The 21,834-nt window shown below is 40.7% G+C and overlaps 2 protein-coding genes across 4 annotated transcripts in view; both read right to left on the bottom strand.

Annotated features, from left to right (window-relative positions):
- Positions 1 to 4,439: 4,439 nt before the first annotated feature.
- Positions 4,440 to 7,701, bottom strand: LOC102223810 (zinc finger and BTB domain-containing protein 26-like). 2 transcript variants are annotated; one of them, XM_023341744.1, is made up of 2 exons: positions 7,605 to 7,701; positions 4,440 to 5,956 (listed from the first exon to the last, which is right to left on the bottom strand). In XM_023341744.1, exon 2 carries the CDS (start codon positions 5,923 to 5,925, stop codon positions 4,588 to 4,590), a length of 1,338 nt encoding a protein of 445 aa, XP_023197512.1. In that variant the 5' UTR covers positions 5,926 to 5,956; positions 7,605 to 7,701; the 3' UTR covers positions 4,440 to 4,587. The 2 variants fall into 2 exon arrangements, with proteins under 2 accessions (XP_023197512.1, XP_005802184.1); XM_005802127.2 differs by having other exon boundaries at positions 7,593 to 7,694.
- A 75-nt stretch (positions 7,702 to 7,776) lies between these two features.
- The window catches only part of LOC102232291 (sushi domain-containing protein 1), a 15,118-nt gene continuing 1,060 nt past the window's right edge, over positions 7,777 to 21,834 (bottom strand). The window contains exons 3-19 of one of the 2 annotated variants that reach the window (XM_023341742.1): positions 20,852 to 21,007; positions 20,624 to 20,776; positions 19,659 to 19,838; positions 17,084 to 17,263; positions 15,978 to 16,157; positions 15,709 to 15,888; positions 14,563 to 14,742; positions 13,574 to 13,753; positions 13,006 to 13,185; positions 12,504 to 12,668; positions 11,674 to 11,768; positions 11,410 to 11,596; positions 11,212 to 11,305; positions 9,188 to 9,443; positions 9,052 to 9,091; positions 8,883 to 8,976; positions 7,777 to 8,255 (exon numbers count right to left, since the gene is read on the bottom strand). In XM_023341742.1, coding sequence (XP_023197510.1) covers positions 8,237 to 8,255; positions 8,883 to 8,976; positions 9,052 to 9,091; positions 9,188 to 9,443; positions 11,212 to 11,305; positions 11,410 to 11,596; positions 11,674 to 11,768; positions 12,504 to 12,668; positions 13,006 to 13,185; positions 13,574 to 13,753; positions 14,563 to 14,742; positions 15,709 to 15,888; positions 15,978 to 16,157; positions 17,084 to 17,263; positions 19,659 to 19,838; positions 20,624 to 20,776; positions 20,852 to 21,007 — 2,519 coding nt within the window. In that variant the 3' untranslated portion in view covers positions 7,777 to 8,236. The remainder of the gene's footprint in view (positions 8,256 to 8,882; positions 8,977 to 9,051; positions 9,092 to 9,187; positions 9,444 to 11,211; positions 11,306 to 11,409; positions 11,597 to 11,673; positions 11,769 to 12,503; positions 12,669 to 13,005; positions 13,186 to 13,573; positions 13,754 to 14,562; positions 14,743 to 15,708; positions 15,889 to 15,977; positions 16,158 to 17,083; positions 17,264 to 19,658; positions 19,839 to 20,623; positions 20,777 to 20,851; positions 21,008 to 21,834) is intronic. The other variant, XM_023341743.1, reaches the window with a different exon arrangement.

Here is a 21,834-nt window from a genome sequence, read left to right as displayed (position 1 = left end):
TCAAATGGTGCATGTGTTGTTTTGCATAGAGGGCCTATAGTTAATGGTGGTCAAGTCAAGGTTGCTTGAATCTCTCAGCATCTTGTTTACAAAGTCATTTAGCTCCTTAGGAGATGCATCAGGAAATTCAATATGCTCTAATAGATGTTCCAGATCCATGGATTCAGGGTCATAAATGGTTTTTACAGGGATAGTGTAGTTTTATATACTGTTTGGTTCTTGATGCCTGGCCACTTTTCTTCTTGGAGGTCCTAGTTCATCTCTGTCTTGGAGCTCCGTTTTCAGATTTTCCAGCTCTGTTTTATAATTAACCTCACAGCTACAGCACCGTTGTTGGAGGACAGTGAGTTGCTTTTGGAGACTGTCCTTCTCGGCTCCAAGTTCACTGATGATCTTTTGGTCCCTCATCATTTTCAGTAGTGAGCTTTCATCTCTTTATCTTCCTCCTGCTTAAATATTTCTGCTTGATGTCTTAAAGCAGAAACATCTCCTTCATGTCATTTTAAGTTCCTGGTAAGAAACTTTAACCTGCTCCAGTTCACTTTGGAGATGTTTTATGGTTTCTGTGGATTGCTGCTGCAGGAAAGAGAACTCTTGTGCCATTTTCTGATGCAGATTGTTCTTTTCAGCTCTAAGTTCATTGATAAGATGATGGTCATTCTTTGCTCTTTCCAAATTAGCTTCTTTCTCACAATTCACCTCATACTGATAAATGTCTGCTTTCTCTCTCAGGGCAGAAACATCTGCTTCATACCTCCTGTTTAATTCTTGGTATGAAATCTTATACAGCACCAGCTCACTCTGCAGACGGTTCTCTGTTTCCTGCAGGCAGGCAATCTCCTTGGACATTTTTTCTTGGAGATCGTCCTTCTCAGCTCTCAGGTTTTCAAGGAGCTTTTGCTCATGCTTGATTTTTTCTTCATAAAACATCTGCATGTCGACCTGCAGGTTCTCCTCACCTGCAGCTTCATATTTCAATTGAAGCTCCTCGTAGCGAGTTTTGATTTGGTCCAGCTCTTGTTGGAGGGCGTCACTTTTCTCTTTTTCTGCCTGGATTTGTGACCTGAATGCTTCCTCACCGACAATATGAGCTACCTTCAATTGCTCAAATTCCTTCTGCAGCAGCCTTTTCGTCTTGTGTTTGAATTGGTGACAAAGGGCAGCCTTGGTGGAGTTCACCCCTCACCAGAAACGAGCCCGACTTACTGTCGTAATGCAGACCAGACTCTGACACGGGTCATTCAGAGACCCAACAGCCAGTATAAAGAGCCCCCCAAGGGACACGGCGGAACATCATAATTGTTCTTTTTTTTTTTCACCTGTTTTGGGGACAGATTCCCCCCCTCCATTGACTAACTTTATTCAAATTAAAGGTTGAAAATCTTCTAAAGTGTTCATTGTGAGATTATGCTACTGAAATAATAACCTTTTTTATTTTAATGCATTTTGCAAATTTTTTTCTTTTTTTAAAGCACTGAATCTGTTTACGTCTGTAAATAAAACATCTGATAAGAAGAGGCAATGTTTACAATTGTATTTTTTTTCTGAGAACTTTTTATTTCATGAACAAAGAACAGAGACAATGTCACTTTGGTCCAATGTTACCTCTGATATTACGCCTACAGAAAACAGCTCATGTCATACAAACGGTCTCCAGCTCCACAAACGACAGAAACATCCTGCAGTGCAACATTTTAGTACCAACGCTCCTTCAAGTTTCTTCTGTTAATGAATTTCCTGTTGTCATATTCATACAGATAATAACGAACAGCTACATATGTTAAGCACAACATACAGATACTGTACATTTGATTTTGCAGTGTTTTTTTTTTTTTTTTTAAGGTAACAGACCACACACAGGCCAGGATTCATTACCAGAAGATCTTCGGTCCTTTTTGTTTGTGGTTCAGTGTTTAAGTTTCAAGTATGACACAAAGGCATCTGCACTGTATTGTACACAGGAAAAAAAAAAAAAAAAAACAGTCCACATTATTGAAGCCATGGTGAAGTGCAGATATGGTTGTTCTCTCCATTTTAAAGCACACAGCTGAAACCTGACGTTTACTTACATAGAATAAAAAGACACAAACATAATTTATTTTTTGTGTCAGAAGTTAAATTAGAACAAACTTATCTTGTTTTAGGCTAGTTAGAATTACCAACGTTATTTCTATTTGTTAAATGACAAAAAAAGCAGCAAGACTTTATTTTGGAGATTTAAAAAAAAACAACAACTTTGTTTGAACTCAGAGGTTAGCATACATTTGGTCAATATCAGGGATAAATGTTTTCAAGGGTGTAACTTGGGTGGGGACAGAGGAGAGGGGGGGGGGCAGACAGTCTTATTCAATAAATTATGATATGATGTGTCTTTAATATAGCAAATAATAAAGACGCAAAACCGTTTTGGGGCCTGGTTGGAGCAGTTATTACAGAGTTATTACTGGATCCTATCAAATGTGGCTTAAAGTTGAGATGCTGATGTTTGGATATGTAAAATATATATTCTCTCTGCTAATAAATCTATAGTTTGGTTTCTGTCAATGCTAGAAACAAGAGAGAACAAAGCGAATTTCTCTTTATAATGGCCCATAATCTAATTTTACTTAATAGGAGCCATGATTTAAAACGTAACAAAATTTTGCTCCTCGAAGCTTCACGAAATATTTCATCCTATTTGATGATTGCTCTGAATATCGCCACGTCCTGCGAACAAATGATGCAATTTGTCCAGGGGAAAAATGTAGAAAAACAGGCGGTAATATTATTTTTTGTCACCGTCAGCTTAACGTCACGCGCAGACTCGTTGCCATGGCAACCACTATACAACAGCCCCGGGAACGCAGAGCAGAGGTTACGTTCAAATGCATCAGGAATTAACACCAAGAAAAAACACACACAAAAACATTTACCACAAAAACGGCCGTACAAACACCAAACTGAACATTCTGTCCGTTGCAGATTTATGTTTCTGAATTTCCATTTTGAGATCATTAGGAAGTGATCGCCTGAGAAACTCGCGGTGGTTTCATAGCTAATTTAAACACCTGCTCTTCTGAATATTTGTCAGGAAATCCATGTGGGTCGCCTTATTTTTGTGTTAACTGAACCGAAATACTCTGAACTGCGCAGCGAGAGTTCATGTTAAAGTGATTAAAGTTAAGCTAGCATGACTAACTTACTCTCCACTTTATTTTATATATATATATATATATATATATATTTTAATTAAAGCTTTTTACTAACCTGTGAAATGTGATCCCTTTGGACCTTGTTGTCTTGCTATCTTAGTGTTGACAATATCAAAACTTTGCGTCCCTTCTGAGACTCTTTGCTTAATTGTGTCATTCCCTGACCACCAATATTCCGGACTCAATGTAAAGCAACAGCTGCACGTGACTCACTGCCACGGCGCGCGCAGTGAGTCACGTGATGCCCAATCCACTAGACTTGCCATTTATGTTTTACAAGGGAATTTTAAAAAGCATTACCTGGCTGTTAATGCTTTGAATACGACGTTGCATAAAGAAAAAACGATGGAGGAAATATTGGAGGGGACTGTCCTCTTCCTGCCAAAGTTGGTGAGGACACGTCCACACCTGTCCTTCAGGAAGTTACACCTATGACTGTTTTTTTTAAACTGTACGAGTTGAGTTCAATCTTTTGGGGTTCCTTCCTCAAATGTCTCGCAGCAGTTTGCTGGAGTTCTGGTTAGGTCCTCCTAACAGAACCGGTATAACGCATTCCCCCTAAAGCGCTTTGGGGTTCTCTGGGCTGAATAAAGAGCAGCGCAGGCCGTTCACCATGTACCACAAAAGCAGCATCTTCTAACATCTGCTAATTGTTCCCGAATTGAACCAGACTTTGGAAGCTCTACAGTTCTCTTCCTGACATCGTGGCTGATTTCTTACGACCTTCCAGACCTGCTGTACGAAGTGAAGTGTAGAACAAGGAGCGGGACTTTACCAGGCTACTGTCAAACAGGAAAGCAGCAGGTTTCCGACGTGGCCTTAAAATACATCCACATGTGTCTCCAAATGACTCAAATGTGTGAGCTCAGTTAATCTATTAGTGGTATGCAGAAGGAAACCCAAAAGGTTTGACTTAAGTCATGCAGCTAAAAAAAAAAGGATCCCTGATACTGATAAACTGTATTTAAACTTCTGTGTTTGAAAAAAGTTATGAAAAAAATCTTCTTGCCAAGTTTTTGTTGTTTAACTAATAGAAATAATTTAGGCAATTCTGCCTGACCTGAAACAAGAGACATTTGGTTTGATTTAACTTCAGACAGTAAGAAAAAAAACTGTCTGTGTCTTTTTATGCGGTGCAGGGTTTCCCCCAGTGTTTTATAAGCCTGGCGGGCCACCAGGCTTTACTTGTGCCCCCACCAGGCTAAGCATTGCTTATTTACTTAAGTATTTTTATAACGTTATTGTTGCTGTTTTAACCTAGCTCCCAACCACCAGGCTTAGCAAGTTTTCTGGGGGAAACCTTGCGGTGTATGTAAACTTCTGCTGTCAACTGTACAGGCTGACCACAGTGAGGCTCTTTGAAAACTCAATCATCTTACTTGAAATACAAAAAACTTTACATTCGTCCAAAATCAAACTCCAGGCCGCCCTCGTGCAGGCTGCCCTCATTTGCGTTGTCGAAGCTGTTCTTGCCGTGGATCTGTTTGAGGTGCTTGCGCAGCACGGGCTTGTGAGCGAACACCATTTCGCAGTAGTTGCAGCGATGCGGCTTGTCCCCGCTGTGCAGGTTCAGGTGATCCAGCAGCGAGCACTTCTGGGTAAACGTCTTGCCGCAGATCTTGCACTGGAAGGGCTTGATGCCGGCGTGGACGCGCATGTGCCGGTGCAGGTTGCCCTTCTGCGTGAAGGTCTTCCCGCACAGCAGGCACATGAACAGCTTGTGCATCTTGAGGTGGTTGGCGTAGTTCTCCAGCTGCCGGAAGACCCGGGCGCACTTGGGGCACTGGTGGTACCACTGCAGAGGCTTGTCGTAGCTCCGCTGGTGTCCGACGTGCTTCTCGGCGAGCGGGGACGAGGGAGGCGGGCTGAGCGGGTAACCGGCCATGCCCGGCGGCGCCGCCATCTCGCTGCCACGGCTGTCCACGGTGGAGTTGATGAGCGAGTGCTGCGGCTCCGGGGAGTGCAGCGCGGCGGGGGGGCTGGCGGAGAAGTGGCCGGTGATGGTGTTCTCCGCTACGTCGGTCACAGACTCCACTTTCACTATGGTGATGTCGTTATCCACCAAACCGGGCCTCGGCCGCCTCCGCCACACCTGGAGGGGGCTCACGGACGGCTGGATTATGACATCGTCGTCCTCGTCGTCGTCGCTCTCGACGTTATTGTCCCTCTCAACCTGGCCCATCACCACCGCATCGTCTTCCTCCTCCTCTTCGTCCTCCTCCTCGCCCTCAGGTACAGTCCGCACCTGAGACCATTCCTGCTCCCTCTGAGCCTGGGAAGAAGGACCCTCGCCTCCCTTCTCCCGCCGCAGGTCCAGATCCACCTCCAGCTGGCGTGAGGCCTGAGGTTTGATGAACTTGTTGAGGGCTTGGGTGCACTGCTCCACGATGTGGCCCATTTGGAGGAAGCTGGCCACCGTCAGGTAATGCACGAGCTCCAGCTCAGGAAACTCCAGCTGGCCGGTGTAACAGGAGAGCAGCAGCTGCCGGCCCACTTCCGCCTCCTGAATCATGGAGATCTGGACCTCCCTGGAGTCCTGCTGCAGGATGAACTGGTCCCTAAGGAAGGACGAGCCGGCAGCAAACACCACTTTGTGGCCGGGGACCTCCAGCTGGTTGATGCGGACGACGACGTCGCAGAAGCGTCTCTGGTGTCGGAGAAGGTTCATCTTCTGCAGCATGGAGTCCCCGAACGTGGCGAATCGGAACTGCAGGATCACCTGGTTCTGGGCCATAGTGGACCACTGGGCAGCCGCAGCAGCGCACCTGGCCAGGACAGATTCAAACAGAGAATCAGCCCCACAATGACACTACTGTTGTCAACGGTCATTATTATTATTATTATTATTATGTCAGTCTGCAGTCTGAGAGGACTGTTTTCCATCATAATGTCCAACTATACAAAACCCATAAAATGTTGATTTCAGTCCAATGTTTTTCATTTATTTACAAGATGATGAATCGATATAAGAACTTCTCCAGTTTAGAGTCAGACTTTTCACATCCAAACACCGACATCAGTTAAGAGCGTTAGCCTCTAACAAAAATTACACTCTGTAAAAACAATAAACCATAAATAGAAAATTCATGCTCTTCTCCTGGAAGACACCATGTTTGTCTAAGTTACATTAAAAATTAATTTAGCTAAACATACATTCATTAGCTAACAAATGTAGCTAGATGTACTTTCAGCTACATTTTAATTAGCTGAATATGCATTTGGCTAACAAATGTCACTAAATATACATTTACATTTTATTAACCTGAAGTTAAATGTAGCTTAAACTTTAAGCTCCATTTCACATTTAGCTCCTTCACACATTTGTTTTTCAGTTAGGTTGTCAAAAACGTTTTTTGGGAAAAGTTTTCTGTTGATCATAGAAGGTTCTTGAATCCAAACAAACAAAATGCAATTTGATAGAGTGTGCACACCGTCGACATCCATTGTATATTGGATGGTTTTTCTGCAAAGCACTGCTGTTAATTCAATTCAATTCTATTTAATCAAGAAAAACGCATTAAACACTGTTACATTTCCAAAAGAGACTAATCTCTGATCTGTACATTAGGTTTTCTAGTCACAAGACAGTTTGCAAACCTAATCTTTGGGTGGATCTCTTTAAAAGACTGAAATGATATATTCTCTGGTTTTTACTATGGAGCCAGTTGGAAATTTCACGTTCTCCTCTTGTTTACACTCGCTTTCTAAATTGTGTTGTTTGTTTAGCACTGCTTTAAAATAACTGCCTGTCATTGTTAATAAAATTACCGATTTATCTAGCCATGGTACTGCCGCAATAATAATGATGAAGAGCTGCTTAGGAACTAAGAGAAAGAGTCGGTTCTTTTGGGGGGGATGAGCCAAGTGGTCAGGATCTCGAAAAACCACCGCAATTCCCATCACTATGAGAACTAGCCACAGACATAAACATACTATTAAATATCGGTGAACAGAGCCAACAGCCAAAGGCTTCACTGCACTGAACGATAAAAATGGGTTAATTAGTACCGCAGTAACTTTACTGTTAATAGCTTGTGGCTTGCAGCTGAACATGTTCTTTCTGTAAAATTGTCAATTTGTGAGCAAATTTCCACGTCCGTGGAAAATTAGCTCATCAGTCTGGCTAACGGACCGCTCGTGCACATCCCCTACTTAGGAAAACGGGGTGCCGAGCACCTTTCCGGTCACAGTGGTAGAAAAATGACCCATTTTCCAAGTAACCATGCGTTCAAAGTGTAGCTACATGACTGTACTCCTCAAAAAGCGTCGCGGCAACGGCCTGCGTCAGTAGCCTTTCAGCTAACCGCTGAGGTAACTTGCGCAATCTTTGCGCACAACGTGTCCGTCCCGTCTTTAATTCGGGTTCTAGCAGTAATGGAGCGCCGTGTTCCTGTTACTCACTTGATAACGCACCAGATGTAGCGGGGTTGTTGTCGGCAGGATCCTGGCCTGTGACCGCCTGTGGAAAAGAGGGAGCTGCTCCGGATGCAAAACAATTAAAGGCCCAGTACCTGTGGACCATTTTCTAAATGCCAAGTCAGCCCGTTTGAGGATTCAAAGCAAAACCCATGAAAAAAGTCACACGTTAACATTATTATTTTTTATTTTTTAGAAAAATTGACTTCCATAAAGCATCTATAGTTTATATGTTTTTGGTTGCTACAGTTTTCTACAATGCAGTGAACAGTACATTGTAAAAAAAAAAATATGAACAGGTCTTTCAGTTTTTATCACTTTTTCATGTCACACCCACAGACCCCAGTGTGTCATAGTGGGAGGTTTCTGTTAATTGTGAAGAGGAAGCAGTTTTCAAAAACACTTTGTGATTAAAAAACAGAACAAAGAGCACGTCCTTTGTAAACAGCAGCAACACAGCAGACAGAAAGGGATCACATTCCTTTGTTAATAACCCAGTAGATGGTGGAAAACATATGTTTATTCATTTGGAGTGATGTGAATGATTATATGTGAAGTATTTGCAGAATATACCGTTTGGACTCATTATATTTGTTCACTATGACTGTAGAGAGCGGGGCTGAGAACGGTTACGTCCTGTTCACACACCTGAAAGAAAACACAGAATAAAATTAAGTCCTAAATACATTTCCTATACATTCATTTTTTGGGGGGGTGCGGTTAGAACTAAAAGCTGCATACTCTTTATATGGAAAAATTATTCTGGGAACAAAAAGATAAGTCATTTAACCAAACTGGAACGTTTCAAGAGAAATTTCAAGGGTTTCCGATGCAGTTAATGTCCAACTATACAAAACCCATAAAATGTTGATTTCAGTCCAATGTTTTTCATTTATTTACAAGATGATGAATCGATATAAGAACTTCTCCCGTTTAGAGTCAGAAAATGACTAGACTTTTCACGTCCAAACACCGACACCAGTTAAGAGCGTTAGCCTCTAACATACAGTTACACTCTGCAAAAACAATAAACCATCAATGGAAAATTCTTGTTCTTCTTCTGGAAGAAGAATGAATCAAAGCAAACCCCCAGGTATGTTTTTCATGAATTATTAACATACCAAACATAAAGCTAAAAAAAAGAAACAGTCAATATTACATAATACTGTCCCTTTAAATGTATTGGCACCTTTTTCTAATTTATTTTTAATTCAACTCATTTTCTTCCAAGTTAATTTTGTGAAAAGCAGCGTTGATAAAACGTTTTGCTCATACCAGGACAAGTTGTATGCCCCTAACAAAACCATGGCAACCGCTGCCACAGAGGCAGCAGCACAGAGCGACGACACCCTCAGGACGTAAGATGTACCTGGGAAGGAAAGAAATTAACTTTTCAGTGAGTGATATCAACTTATCCCTGTGATCTTTGTGCATTCTGAGGCACCTGCCACTTTAGCCCAAACGACGCAGCAACTTCTCGACATCTTGGAGAGGAAACACTCGGGTTAAATCTGTTGCACCTTCCACAGCATTGCTCTACTGTTACTCCTTTGTAGCAGAGCGGGTTTTTTTTAACTCACCGTTTTCCACCGACTCACAACCCGAAGGACAACGAAGTAGGTGTTACCGCTCTGCAGCGGCGCGTTGTAGAAGCCCCCGTAGAGGACTCCGTCCCCCACCGTGAAGTTGACCTCCGTTCCGAGGCTCTGCACGCCAAGCTGGGCGGTCATGTACTCAGCCGGTGACTCCGCTCTGCTCGAAGGGTCGAGGCTGGCGGGAGAGGAGCAGTCAAACACCACGAGCTCCTCGACAGGAAGCACAAAGATTTGGTAGAAGCTGCCAAAGATAAAAAAAAAAAAACACAAAGTGGAAAGCTTTATCTTCATTGTTTGCTGTCATCCTATTGGGTTTGTGGGTTATTAGCAAAAACTCCTGTTTTCCTCACACATTCAGATGTCATCTTCATGATCCAAGCAACTGAGGAGATTCTTTTCTTTGGTGTGTTTACTCCTATCCTACTACATAATGTAGTTCGTAAAAACCATATTTATTGAATGCGTTAATAATTTAAGTATTATTACCGTATTTTTCGGACTATAAGCCGCTACTTTTCCCCCCCAAGCTTTGAACCATGCGGCTTGTAGCCCGGTGCGGCTTTTCTGTGTACGTTTCCAGTTTAAAAAAAAAAAAAAAGACTTTGTAGATGCGGCTAATTATAGTGCGGTGCGCTCTATAGTCCGGAAAATACGGTAATCACTTCAGCATGGCAGCACCAAGGTTAATTCAGTCAATTAAAAGGAATGAAATTAGGAAAACTGAAAACGTTTCCATTAACTAAAATAAATAAAACACAAATTAATGGGGAAATCTACAATTAACTGAAACTATATCATGTCTTTATAAAACTAACTGAAACATACTGAAAATATACATATAATATTTGTTTTTTGTGTTTATGAATGTATTTATTAGCCTTTAAAACTGATGTGAAGTATTTTTTTTTTCCTACACAATAACTCGTCAGCTGTTGGTAAATTACAGCACTGTGTGTTCCTCCAGGCAGTGCTTATGTTAGTCTACAAAATGACGACAGCAAAAGTTGGGAGAAAGATCCAGAGTCAGTTGGCTGTTCAACAATAATTGAATATACAGTACAGACCAAAAGTTTGGACACACCTTTTAATTCAATGAGTTTCCTTTATTTTCATGACTATTGACATTGTAGATTCACACTGAAGGCATCAAAACTATGAATAACACATGTGGAAATATGCACTAAACAAAAAAGTGTAAAACAACTGAAAATACCCCTTATATTCTAGTTTCTTCAAAGTAACAACCTTTTGCTGTGATTACTGCTTTACACACACTCTGCATTTTCTTGATGAGCTTCAAGAGGTCGTCACCTGAAATGGTTTTCACTTCATAGGTCAACCTGCCCTGTCAGGTTAATAAGTGGGATTTCTTGCCTTATAAATAGTCATGAAAATAAAGAAAACCCATTGAATTAGAAGGTGTGTCCAAACTTTTGGTCTGTACTGTATATCGTTTTAAAACTAGTTTCCTCTGTTTTGTATTATGTGTACAAAATCATAATACAATACTTAAATTCTGCACCTAAAAATGAACCAAACACACTCTGAACTCAAAACTAATTAAAACTAACTGAATTAGATAAACAAAACAAAAAAATCACAACAAAATTAAATTAAGCTACAATGAAAAACCCAAAACTATTGTCAGCCTGGTTGGCATGTGTGAGACGTTGAGAGTAACATAATCTCCAAAACTCTGCGTGATTCTACAAACTATTAACACAATTCCAGACCTCAGTTTTCTCATTTTTCCCCTCTAAAACATTGAAAACCATCTGCCCTTTTCTTTCCACTTCACAAAGGTGCACTGCTCTGAGTTTCTGTCACGTTAAATCTCTGACGGATTTCTTTGATCCATGTGGTTTCAAAGTGATATAAGGAGAAATGATCAAAGCACGTTTCCGAGGCACAGTTTCCACACATCCAGTGTGAAAGCGTGTCATGAAAAAGCTCCAACTTCCCTTGTGAATGTTAGACATGGTGAACGTTTGCATGGAGGGGTTAGTTACCTGATGGGATCCAGAGTGTTGGGGGATCTTTTCAGCCTCAGCGTTGGAACTGGAGTCTCCAGTTCTGTGTAGTGCACTACTGGTGCTGGAGGTACTTTTAGAAACAGAGGTACATTTATTGCTATGTTCACCGGTCAGTATGAAGAAGACGACAGTAAATATTCTATAATTAGTATTAAATATTCATTATCCCTCTACCTGTTAAACTGGTGTTGGCTGTGACGGTGGCTGTGAATCTGGCAGCTGCTGCAGTAATAGAAATGCTGTAGTTTGTTAACGGAAGCAGCCGCAGGCAGATTACCAGCCGATCGTCTCTGGAGCTCAGCAGACGTCGTCCTTTGTCTAGAAACGACCTCTGGTAATCTCTGGATCCCAAATAAACCACCTGAAATAATGAAATCCACGCGTTCAGTCAAAGTTCACTGTGGATACGGCGGAAAAAAAAGAGGAAACTTATCTAACCTTGTAAAGTTCTGTATCTTCCTCGTACTTCTCTGCCTTCCACTTCAGACAGTTTCCATTGTAAAGTGTCAGCTGATTAATAGGCGGCTTGATTTCTGCATCACATGTTAGTAGTTGCTGTGAGGAGTTTACATCTACAGATTATTTCACTTATGAAATGGGAAAATATCTTATAAGTTAAACAATATGCCAGTGAAAGTAATATTTTTTAAAATGATTGACTTAAAACAAGCTCCTATATTTTGCTAAAAGGTTACTTGTAAGTTAATTTTGTCTTATTTTAAGTGTACTGAGATATTTGCGCTAAACTAATCCAAAAATACTTGGTAAAGATTTTGCGTTTTTGCAGTGCATACACAAAGAACAAAGAAATCAAAGTAATTTAGTCTATAAATTAACGTTTGGTTAAATCATTGGAACCCAGAATTTTTTGACAGGGCAGTATTATGTATTTTCCAGCCACAAAGTCTCATATAATAACACAATAAAGTGACTATGTTACCTCCAGTTGTTACAAAGATTGGTATGCATCCATCAAGCATGCTTTAAAAAAAATTTGACTTTGCAATTGAAATTGGGCCTCTGTCTCTTTAAGAAGCTTCTGGTCTTTCTAACACTCTGGATGCGCAGGTGTTTGCTAATTGCTGCTGGCTAGTCTGAAGGAGCTGAGTGGGGGAGATTTCTCAAACATCCATGATAGAATCGTAGCGTTATGTTTTTGATGAGAGAATAACTGAGATACAATGATGCATGTTATTTCTCCCGCTTTATATGCAGTGACCGATGATTGAAACACTGCAGTGTCCCAGCGCTGCTGCTTTTGAACTCACCGATACAGTTGAGGGTCGCTCTCAGCCACAGTCCGGAGCCGCCACACACGGACGCGTTGACGCCCCTCCAGCTGTGATATCCCGCCGCACAGCGGTGGATCGCGACACTTCTGTTGTGCCACACCACCTCTGAGTGGGCCAGGACGGGAACAGGGCCGCATTTAGCTGGAGAAACAGCAGAACGCACCGACTGGCTCAGACACGGCATCGCTCAACACACACGCTGGGAAGGAAGCATTCGTTTTTCAGCAGACGTCCAAAGGAGACCCGAAGTGATGTCGCTTAAGTAACACGTATCTGACAAACACCCACGCGTCCCGCTGTGCTGGTGATTGCTGCGAGCCATTGTGGACGGGAAGAGAATGGCATGCGGTTTCTTAACTCCCCTCGTCGAGCACGTGCAGGGTTAGGGGTCAGACACGTGACAGTGACAGCATGCTTGAGAAACGTGCAAGGAGATCAAAAAGGGGGCAACAGCCAGGCGTGAAAGATGTCCCCCTACCTTTGCATTTTACAGACACTTCCCCCCACACTCCTGACAGAGAGCAGGTTGACAAATCGTTTCCACTCTCTTGGTAAAATCCGTCCACACACTCACACCGCGCCACGCTGCCCGGCGTGCTGCTGCCGCCCCACAGCAGGTTAGTGTTGGGGAGACATTTCGGGGGGCCGCAGTTTACTTCTGTGTACAAATAAGAATTTAGCATGGACCTGGTGCAACAGGTCACGGCTGCTAGCATGCAGTCAGCTAGCAGAGTCCAACTAGATAAACACGAAGGAAGAGTTAATTTGTTGCTACATTAGGTTACAGGAAATTCAGTTTCATGTGCAGGTGCGTCAAAATAAATTACAGTACAATTAAGATGAAGATATTGCAGTTTCACTTCTTGAATAGATCTTTTTTAGGTGCATTTTCTATAAATGACACAAAGTCCTATAAAATCAACATCCTTTACACTTTAATACTCTTTACACAACATAAACATGCTTTTATCTTTTAGGGCAAACATTGCTGGGTCTCCAACACTGAAACTAAACCAGCAGCTTTCTCAGGTCATAAAATGTTGCACCTTCACACGACAGATCAACATCCTTCCATAATCCATTCTCTCCACACTCTGAGTAGTTTCTCAGGCCTCGGCTGTAGTATCCTTCCTCACATTGGTAATACACCACGGCGCCACCGTGTGGCGTCCCGTCCCACTGCATGTTAGCGTTCTCTATTACAGGAGGATTCCTGCAGCTGATCTCTACGACAGGAAAACAGCAAGTCAGTGCAAAGCACTAGCAGCTGGACGTCTGGTATAAACCTGCTGATACAATTCATGCATCTTTTAAACAAAATTGTTGTGGAGATGGGGTTTTTTTCTTTTTTTTTTTTTTTTGCAGTTTACTTATTTATAAATAAGCAGAGGCATTGTTAGGACCCTGAAACTTTGGGAGCATTGCAGAGATAATAATATTTTTTTTAATCCATTTTTTTCCATCACTTTTTGCGTGAGGTGGGGTTCACTCTGGACAGGTAGCCACTCTATCATAGATCGACACGGAGGCACACAGGAAAAACATCCACGCATACACACTCTTGATTGACAGCACTGAGACTCTCCTGCCAGCTCTGATTGGTTGTTTCCAGTTAGCACTGACTGGGAGCACTGGGAGAAGGGGGAAGGGCTTGATTTTTTCACAGATTACCATTCTCGTACTCTACTGATAATCTGTAGACTATGACAGCTAGTGGCAATCTCAACAAATATGTAAAAGATCATATTTTTGAATAAAATCTACATACATATATATATTTTATATCTATGTCGAACACAATCCAAAGCTCGGCTGGATCTTTAGCCGCAAATTTTCCGGTCTAACAACGCCTTTGCAAATTTCATTTCACAACCAACTTGGAGTAATAACTGTCCAACTAGATAAGACATTTGCAAAAGAACGAACAAACATTTATCAGATTACATTACAGTGCCATCGTTTGTGCTCTAAATTGTCCCCAAGAGTCCAAAGTGAAACTAAACCAGCAGCTTTCTCAGGTCATAAAATGTTGCACCTTCACACGACAGATCAACATCCTCCCATAATCCATTCTCTCCACACTCTGAGTAGTTTCTCAGGCCTCGGCTGTAGTATCCTTCCTCACATTGGTAATACACCACGGCGCCAGCGTGTGGCGTCCCGTCCCACTGCATGTTAGCGTTCTCTATTACAGGAGGATTCCTGCAGCTGATCTCTACGACAGGAAAACAGTCGGTGAACAGAGCGCACTGCAAACTGGGCATCTGGTGTTTACAAAATTATTCACAGCCCTTGAACTCCTTTGCTCATGTTTCAGCCAAGTCTGCTGCGATTTTCTGCGATAGACCAAAACAATAGCTTTTATTTTATTATTATAGTTTAATTTTATTTCATTGTGACACTTTGTTTGTCTAATACAGTTAGTTTTATTTAGCTTTTATGGAGTGTTTGCAAGTTTGTATTTGTCATCACTAGTTAAATATTGTTTTAGTTTTAGTTTAGCTTCTATTAGTTATAGTAATAGTTTAAGTTTGTTTCGTACTTTGGTTCATTTTTAGGTGCAGAATTTTAAACAGATCATTGTACTGTATTGGGATTATGTGCATATTAAAATGAATACTCAACAGAAGACACTACTTTCAAAAAACTGTATTCAATTAATGTTGAACAACCAACTGACTCTGGTGTTTTCTCCCAGCTTTGGCTGTCGCCATTTTGTGGCCTAAACTCCAGCAGCAGCAGCTGGAGCGCCGTAATTTGTCGACAGCTGACGTAAACTGCTTGTGTGAGGAAAAAAATATAAATTTCACATCAGTTTGAAAAGCTACTAAATAGATTCATAAACACAAAAATGAGCGATATCACATCTATGCTTTTAGTATATTTCAGTTTTATAAACGCACAATATAATTCCAGTTTGCTATACTTTTTCCCCATTAATTACTCTCACTTATTTCAGTTGTGATCATTTTCCTCCAGTTATAAATAATGCTCTACTTTATCTTGGTCTGTCGCATAAAATCTCAGCAAAATACAAACATACTTTTTTTTTTTGCAAGCCACTTTAAACGGTAATGATATTTTGCACAAGTCACAAATCTGAAAAAACAAGGTTTTCACATCGTTTGCTGTGCACCAACAACTCGCTGCACTCACATATAAATGAACACAGAAGTATCACCTTGGCAGGACAGCGAGGGCGTATCCCATCCTCCGCTGGCTGTACAAACCGATACATTTCCTTCGCCAACATTGACAAATCCACGGTCACACCTATAAACAACCTTAGAGCCCACAGTGGAAATGTTATCCCACTCCGCTACGGCGTGAGGGATGGAGGTGGGCTCTCCGCAATCAACCTCTACAGAGACGGACATTAATTATTTAGCAGAGAGAGAGGAGAACAATCCGCATGTAGGGCAACAAAATGAGCCTTTTTGAGAACGTCACCTTTGCAGAGAATGCCAGGCTCTGTCCAGTAACCATCATCTGCACACACTGACACATTGCTGCCTTCATGATGATAAAATCCTGGGTTACAGTAATAAGCCGCTGTGCTTCCAGAGGCGAAGCTGCCGTCCCACACCTGCACAGTGTGGGGCGCCACAGGTGGATCTCCACACAGAGTCTCTGAGACAGGAAATGATGCACATTATGGCAACACAAACGTAAAAACCTTTTATTTTAAGAAGACATATTGGGAAAAGTAAGCCGGATCTGTTGTTACAATGCATCATGACAAAAACTCTTGTACGGTTGGAAATGTAAACGGGATACCAGGCCGTGTGTTTGTGAATTTAGTCAAACATTAGCAGCAGTAAATCAGGTTATTTAGCCAGTAGAAAAAAATGGGATTTCATTTTTCAAGGCCATATTATCAAAATGTTATTCTTCCATTTATAAATATTTAATGAGCTAAATGTTTATTTTAGAAGCAAAAGTTTTAGCTACAATCTAAATATTTAGTTAGCAAGTGAAATATTTAGTTTGAAGCTAAATATCTAGCTTTAAGCTAAGTATTTAGCACAATACTTAGCCCCAAGCTTAGTATTGAGTTAAATATTTAGCTTGGGGCTATATTTGGTTTGAAGTGAAATATTTAATGAGCAATCAAACATTTTAGTTCCAAACTAAATATTTAGCTCTAAGTCAGCAAAAATATTTTGAGCTTTTAGCTCTAAGTCAGTTTAGAGCTAAAAGTTGAACTATATGTAGTTCTCATGTGCACTAATGAGAATGACTGATTTTCTTAAATTAATAAATTGGCCAATTCCCAGTATGTTTTGTTTCTTTATTGATAGGATTTCAACAAACGCTCCAGCAGTAACTTATCTTTCTTTTCTTACTAGTCATTCTTGATGGAACTAAAATGCAAAATAAAAAATAACCAACTAGATGTTCAGACTGTTTGACCCCCCAAAATTTCCTGGAAAAACCTGAGCATAATCAAAACTTCCTTTTAGCCAAATGTTTGATGTTACTTAAACGTCCTTGGCTAAACTTGGCTAGCTTTGATTCAGCAATAAGGAAATCAATTGACTGGTCTTGTGCGTTACCTTGGCATGACAAAGTTGGAGATGTCCACTGTCCGTTTTTACCACAGACTGATACATTATGCCCTCCGTTACCATGAAAGCCCTTTGTACAGAGGTACAGCACTGTGCTGCCGGGGGACGAAGTGCTGCTCCACACCTGCTCTGTGAATTCAATCAAAGGAGGATTCCCACACAAGATCTCTACGGGGAAAACATTTACCAGAGGTATTGACACTGCAATGATAAATACAGAGCAGAACTGCAACATGGCTGACAAAGAGCCCTGACCAGGACAGTGAGGGGAGCCAAGACAAACAGCAGAGAGAGATCACACACTCCATCCAGAACCAGGATCAATGCACTTTTTAAACTCTGTTATACATACTCTATATGTGCAGACATATAGAGTAGAGTTGATTTGATGTGAATTTTTTTTCATCATCCCAAACAAACATAAAACAAGTTGAAATATAAGAAGGACAAGGAACATTTTCTATGATTGTTCCTTTGTCTAAGAATTACAACATGGTCAAAATATCAAAATATTAGTTCAGCTTCATTTAGTTTTATTTACAATAAGTACTATTTTTGTATAATTCTGTTACACTGTTTGATTTAAACTTAATTCCCTACTATCTTTTTCTTATTTCTAAATGTTTTTCTTTCATCATAAAAACAATTCTGCATCACCTTTATTGATTATCCTGTGTGGTTTTTTTTTTTTATTGTTTAAATCTTGAATCTGTAATGATTCTTCATCACAGATACAAACACAAATATATTTCCTTAGACTTACATTTTACATCAGGTCACCATTATTATTATTTACCTGGCGCTTTCTGGTGTGATTGTTATTTGCTCTAACATCTGTGCCACGTTTAGCAGTATGAAAGGTTCTCTAGGCGCAGAATCTGAATTGATTGATTGACGTGAGCGACCCACAGAAAAAAGACTTTAAAAAGAGTCATTTAAAAAGAACTCTTTAAATGACTCTTTAACTGTCAGATTTCATACAGGATTAAATGTTGCAATTTAAGAAGAGGAGTCTGAGCACATTCTTGCTAAACTCCTCCCTCATCCGACGGCCGTTTCCTCAGACAGTAGAGTAGTTCTGGTAAAGTGTTCAGTCTTTCAGAACCGTCATCTGAGTATTTTGGGAATTTTCTTGCATATTTTTTGAGAGCTTCCAGCTTTTGGTTTACGTTACAAAGCAACATGCTTAAATTTGTGTGTTTTAAAAAAATTGTACACACTTCAGTTGACATAAAGAGGAAGGAGCGAACATTTTTACACAGTGTTCCAGTTTGCTTGCCTGATGCAATAGGTAATGATTGAGTCACTGATGAACCTCAGGTAATAATAACCCAGGAGCGACTACTGTTTATCTTCATGGACTGCAGTATTAGTTCATATTTACAGTATTATTGCACATATTCACCTAGAGATTCTTTAGTGCCAGCCTCTTAAAGCTGCATCACTGGCCTTTAATGAGCAACACAGAATAAAACAACACAGATTAAGAGTAACATTCGCATTTTTCTCGCTGTAGATTATAACACATTTAATCTCCACTGAAAAAATGCTACCACAGCAACTAAATGTGACCAACATATTCAATAGGAATTATGCTCCTTGCTGAAAACAAGCGCATTATTTTGTTTCTTTGCGCGTTTATTTTAAAAACATCTATCTATAAAAATGCGGCATAAAGCGTAATGTCAAAACTTTTGTTTTACATATTCGAGGAAATGAGGGGCAGCATAAACTTATCAAAATTCCCTCTCCTTCCTCATCTGCAGAATTATTATATTTACTACATGCATAATCCACACATATAACAACTAAACCCGTATTTAACAGTCAACCCATCGATAAAGCATCGATTTAATTTCAAGTACAAAGGACAAACAATCACTATTTCTTTCAATTTCACCAACAACCAAAACTAGCATAAGTAAAAAAACACCAACAATAATCATGTTTATATGATCATTTGAGCAGTTTTATGCTTGGACATAAAAGTTCAATAATCGAATGATTCCACAGTTTGACTTCAATTATTGAGGCGCTGTAAAAAAAAAACCCAACAACAAACAAACAAAAGTCTCTAATTTACGGTAAAATGCCAGCAGCTGTGTTTGGCAGAATTTTACCGTAAATTAGAGGCGTTTCGTTTTTACAGTGTACACAAACGTTTTTTCTAGTCGTTCTGAATTTGCATATTTTAAACTGTGATTCTCCTCCTTAACTTGTACATTTTAACTTTTACATTTTCTCTTTAGTCTTACACAATTGTTGAGTGTTTTCTTGCAATTTTTTATTTTTGTCTTCGTAAAGGATTGTAGCTGTCTGCAGCTTCATTATGTCAATGACCTTTAATGACTTTGACTTTACAAATAGTGTTTCGTTGTTCTCTAAATATCCGGTCTTATGGATTCTTTTTATTGCTCTTTTTGTGGTATTGTTAGTCCCTGTAGTTTAGTTTTGTAATTATTGCATCGGATTTCTGCACGATAACCTGAGTAGGGTGTTAGAGTGGGAAAAAAAAACAAACATTGATTTGTGTAGTTTCAGAATAAAGCAGTAGCCGTTTTACCTTCACAGACCAGGCTGGGCTCGCTCCACGATCCGTCCGCTCCACACACAGAGCTGTTGTCTCCCCTCCGCCACACAAAGCCTTCCTCACAGCCAAACCTGGCAACGCCACCGTACATGGTGACTGTGATGGACAGGAGGACCGAGTCTTCCACCGGGACAGGCGGACCACAGTCAACCACTGGGTGGGGGGGGAAAAGGTCCAAGAACAAACTTCACTTCCTGGTTTCAACCTTTCAGTTTTCAGAATGACGCTAGCAAGACAGAGACGCGGCTCGAAGGGTTCTACTCCTCATGTTTTGTCTCTGCAAAACCTGATGTTACCAAGCAGCTGCAAAGTGGAAACGATGCATTTGTGTTCAGCTTCTCAGAACTGTTGTTTTGTAGAGCCACACTTCACTACAGCAACACCTACACGTCTTTTACAGTACAACTGTCAGCTCTGCACAACTATGATGGAGTTTTTGACCTTTGTTTCAGCACAGAATTACCAAAGTTCAGTCGGATCAGACGGGGATCATCTACAGACATCAGTTACCAAGTTCTGCCACATTCAAGGTTGTTTTCCTGCTGTTTCCTGTTTCAGCTCCAACTAGTGGTGTACCAATAAATCGGCACCAGTTTCCTTAATTGTAGGAGATCGGCCGATACTTACATGTGAAGCCGATGATATCTTCCTCAGCAAAGATCTAAAAATCAGCAGCTGTCCACCGGACCGATGGAGCGGTCCACCAGGTCACGTCTGCATGTTTGCAGTTAATAATAGTGGCCTCACTGTTGCCAGCTCAGTAACTTTCTTGCTATATTTAGCAACATTTTAGACAAGAAACTTCAAATAGGACTTCCTCTGTATTGGTCTATCGCACTGAATCTATGGATGTCTGTAGTTTTAATGCGATTAAATATGAAAAAGCTCAAGGGAATATGAATCATGGTCCCAGGCACTGTGAATCAGTTTCTGTTTACCTTTGCAGGAAGCTCCGCCTCCCTGCGGACGAAAAGGCTCGGCCCCATTGTGGACCCTGTATCCAACCTGGCAGCTGCAGTCGAAGCTGCCCTCAAGGTTTCTACACTGACCTCCCTCTCCGCATAGCCCTGTGATCCTGCACTCGTCAATATCTGCGGAAACAAAAGCAAAGGCAACAATTTTTAAGCGATTAAAGACTCTCGTTCAGACCTACGTTGTGGCCTCACCTTGGCAGTGGGTTCCGTCGTTTGGGATGAAGACAGCCATGTTGTTAGACGGGCTGTAGCCAGACAGGCAGGTGCAGTAGTAGCTGCCATACGTGTTGTGGCAGGTGGTTTGCTGCCCACAGATCTTACTGGCTCCTATCTGACACTCGTCTTTATCTGGAAGAACGACAAGATTTCCTTTTTGTTTTCATGGAAAATGGTGCTGTAGTCAGATGAGACCAAATTTGAACTCTTTGGCCCAACAGCAACAAAGCTAAGCATGGAGAAAACTAACACTGGACCATTAAACACAGAACGATCAAACATGGTGGGGGGAGGATCATCCTGTGGGCTTGCCTTTCCTTCAGGATATGGGAGGATTGGAGGATAAATGGAACTAAATACAATTATTCTTTGAGTTATTTTCCTTCAAAGTCTCAATTGTGCATTATTTGTATAAATGTGACATAAAATCCCAGATAAAAATAGATAGATAGATAGATAGATAGATAGATAGATAGATAGATAGATAGATAGATAGATAGATAGATAGATAGATAGATAGATAGATAGATAGATAGATAGATAGATAGATAGATAGATAGATAGATAGATAGATAGATAGATAGATAGATAGATAGATAGATAGATAGATAGATAGATAGATAGATAGATAGATAGATAGATAGATAGGTAGGTACTTTATTTAAAATTTTAAAAAGTATATGAATTATACTTTGGTCCAAATCATAAAAGGTTGTATGTAACGTTTAACAGTAAGTTGTTTTTCCGCCAAGTACATGAGGATGATTGACAGCGCTAAGACCCGCCTCCTGGCTCTGATTGGCTGTTTTTAACCAGGAGCGGTGTCTTTCTTCAGCAAACGAAGCTCAGAGAGGAGGTGGAGGAGATCCATTTTTTCACAACTTATCTGTCTCATATTATAATGCAACAACATGGTGACAATACTAACAAATATTCAAACATCGTGCAATGATTTGTAC

Source organism: Xiphophorus maculatus, chromosome 11 (genome assembly GCF_002775205.1).
Source record: "Xiphophorus maculatus strain JP 163 A chromosome 11, X_maculatus-5.0-male, whole genome shotgun sequence".
In the NCBI taxonomy this organism is placed as follows: domain Eukaryota; kingdom Metazoa; phylum Chordata; class Actinopteri; order Cyprinodontiformes; family Poeciliidae; genus Xiphophorus; species Xiphophorus maculatus.
The sequence above is the reverse complement of the archived record's forward strand: the minus strand, read 5'-3'. Positions and strand labels throughout refer to the sequence as shown.

Excerpts from the sequence above, each read along its gene's own strand:
- LOC102223810 (XM_023341744.1), bottom strand. The coding sequence starts at position 5,925 with ATGGCCCAGAACCAGGTGATCCTGCAGTTCCGATTCGCCACGTTCGGG.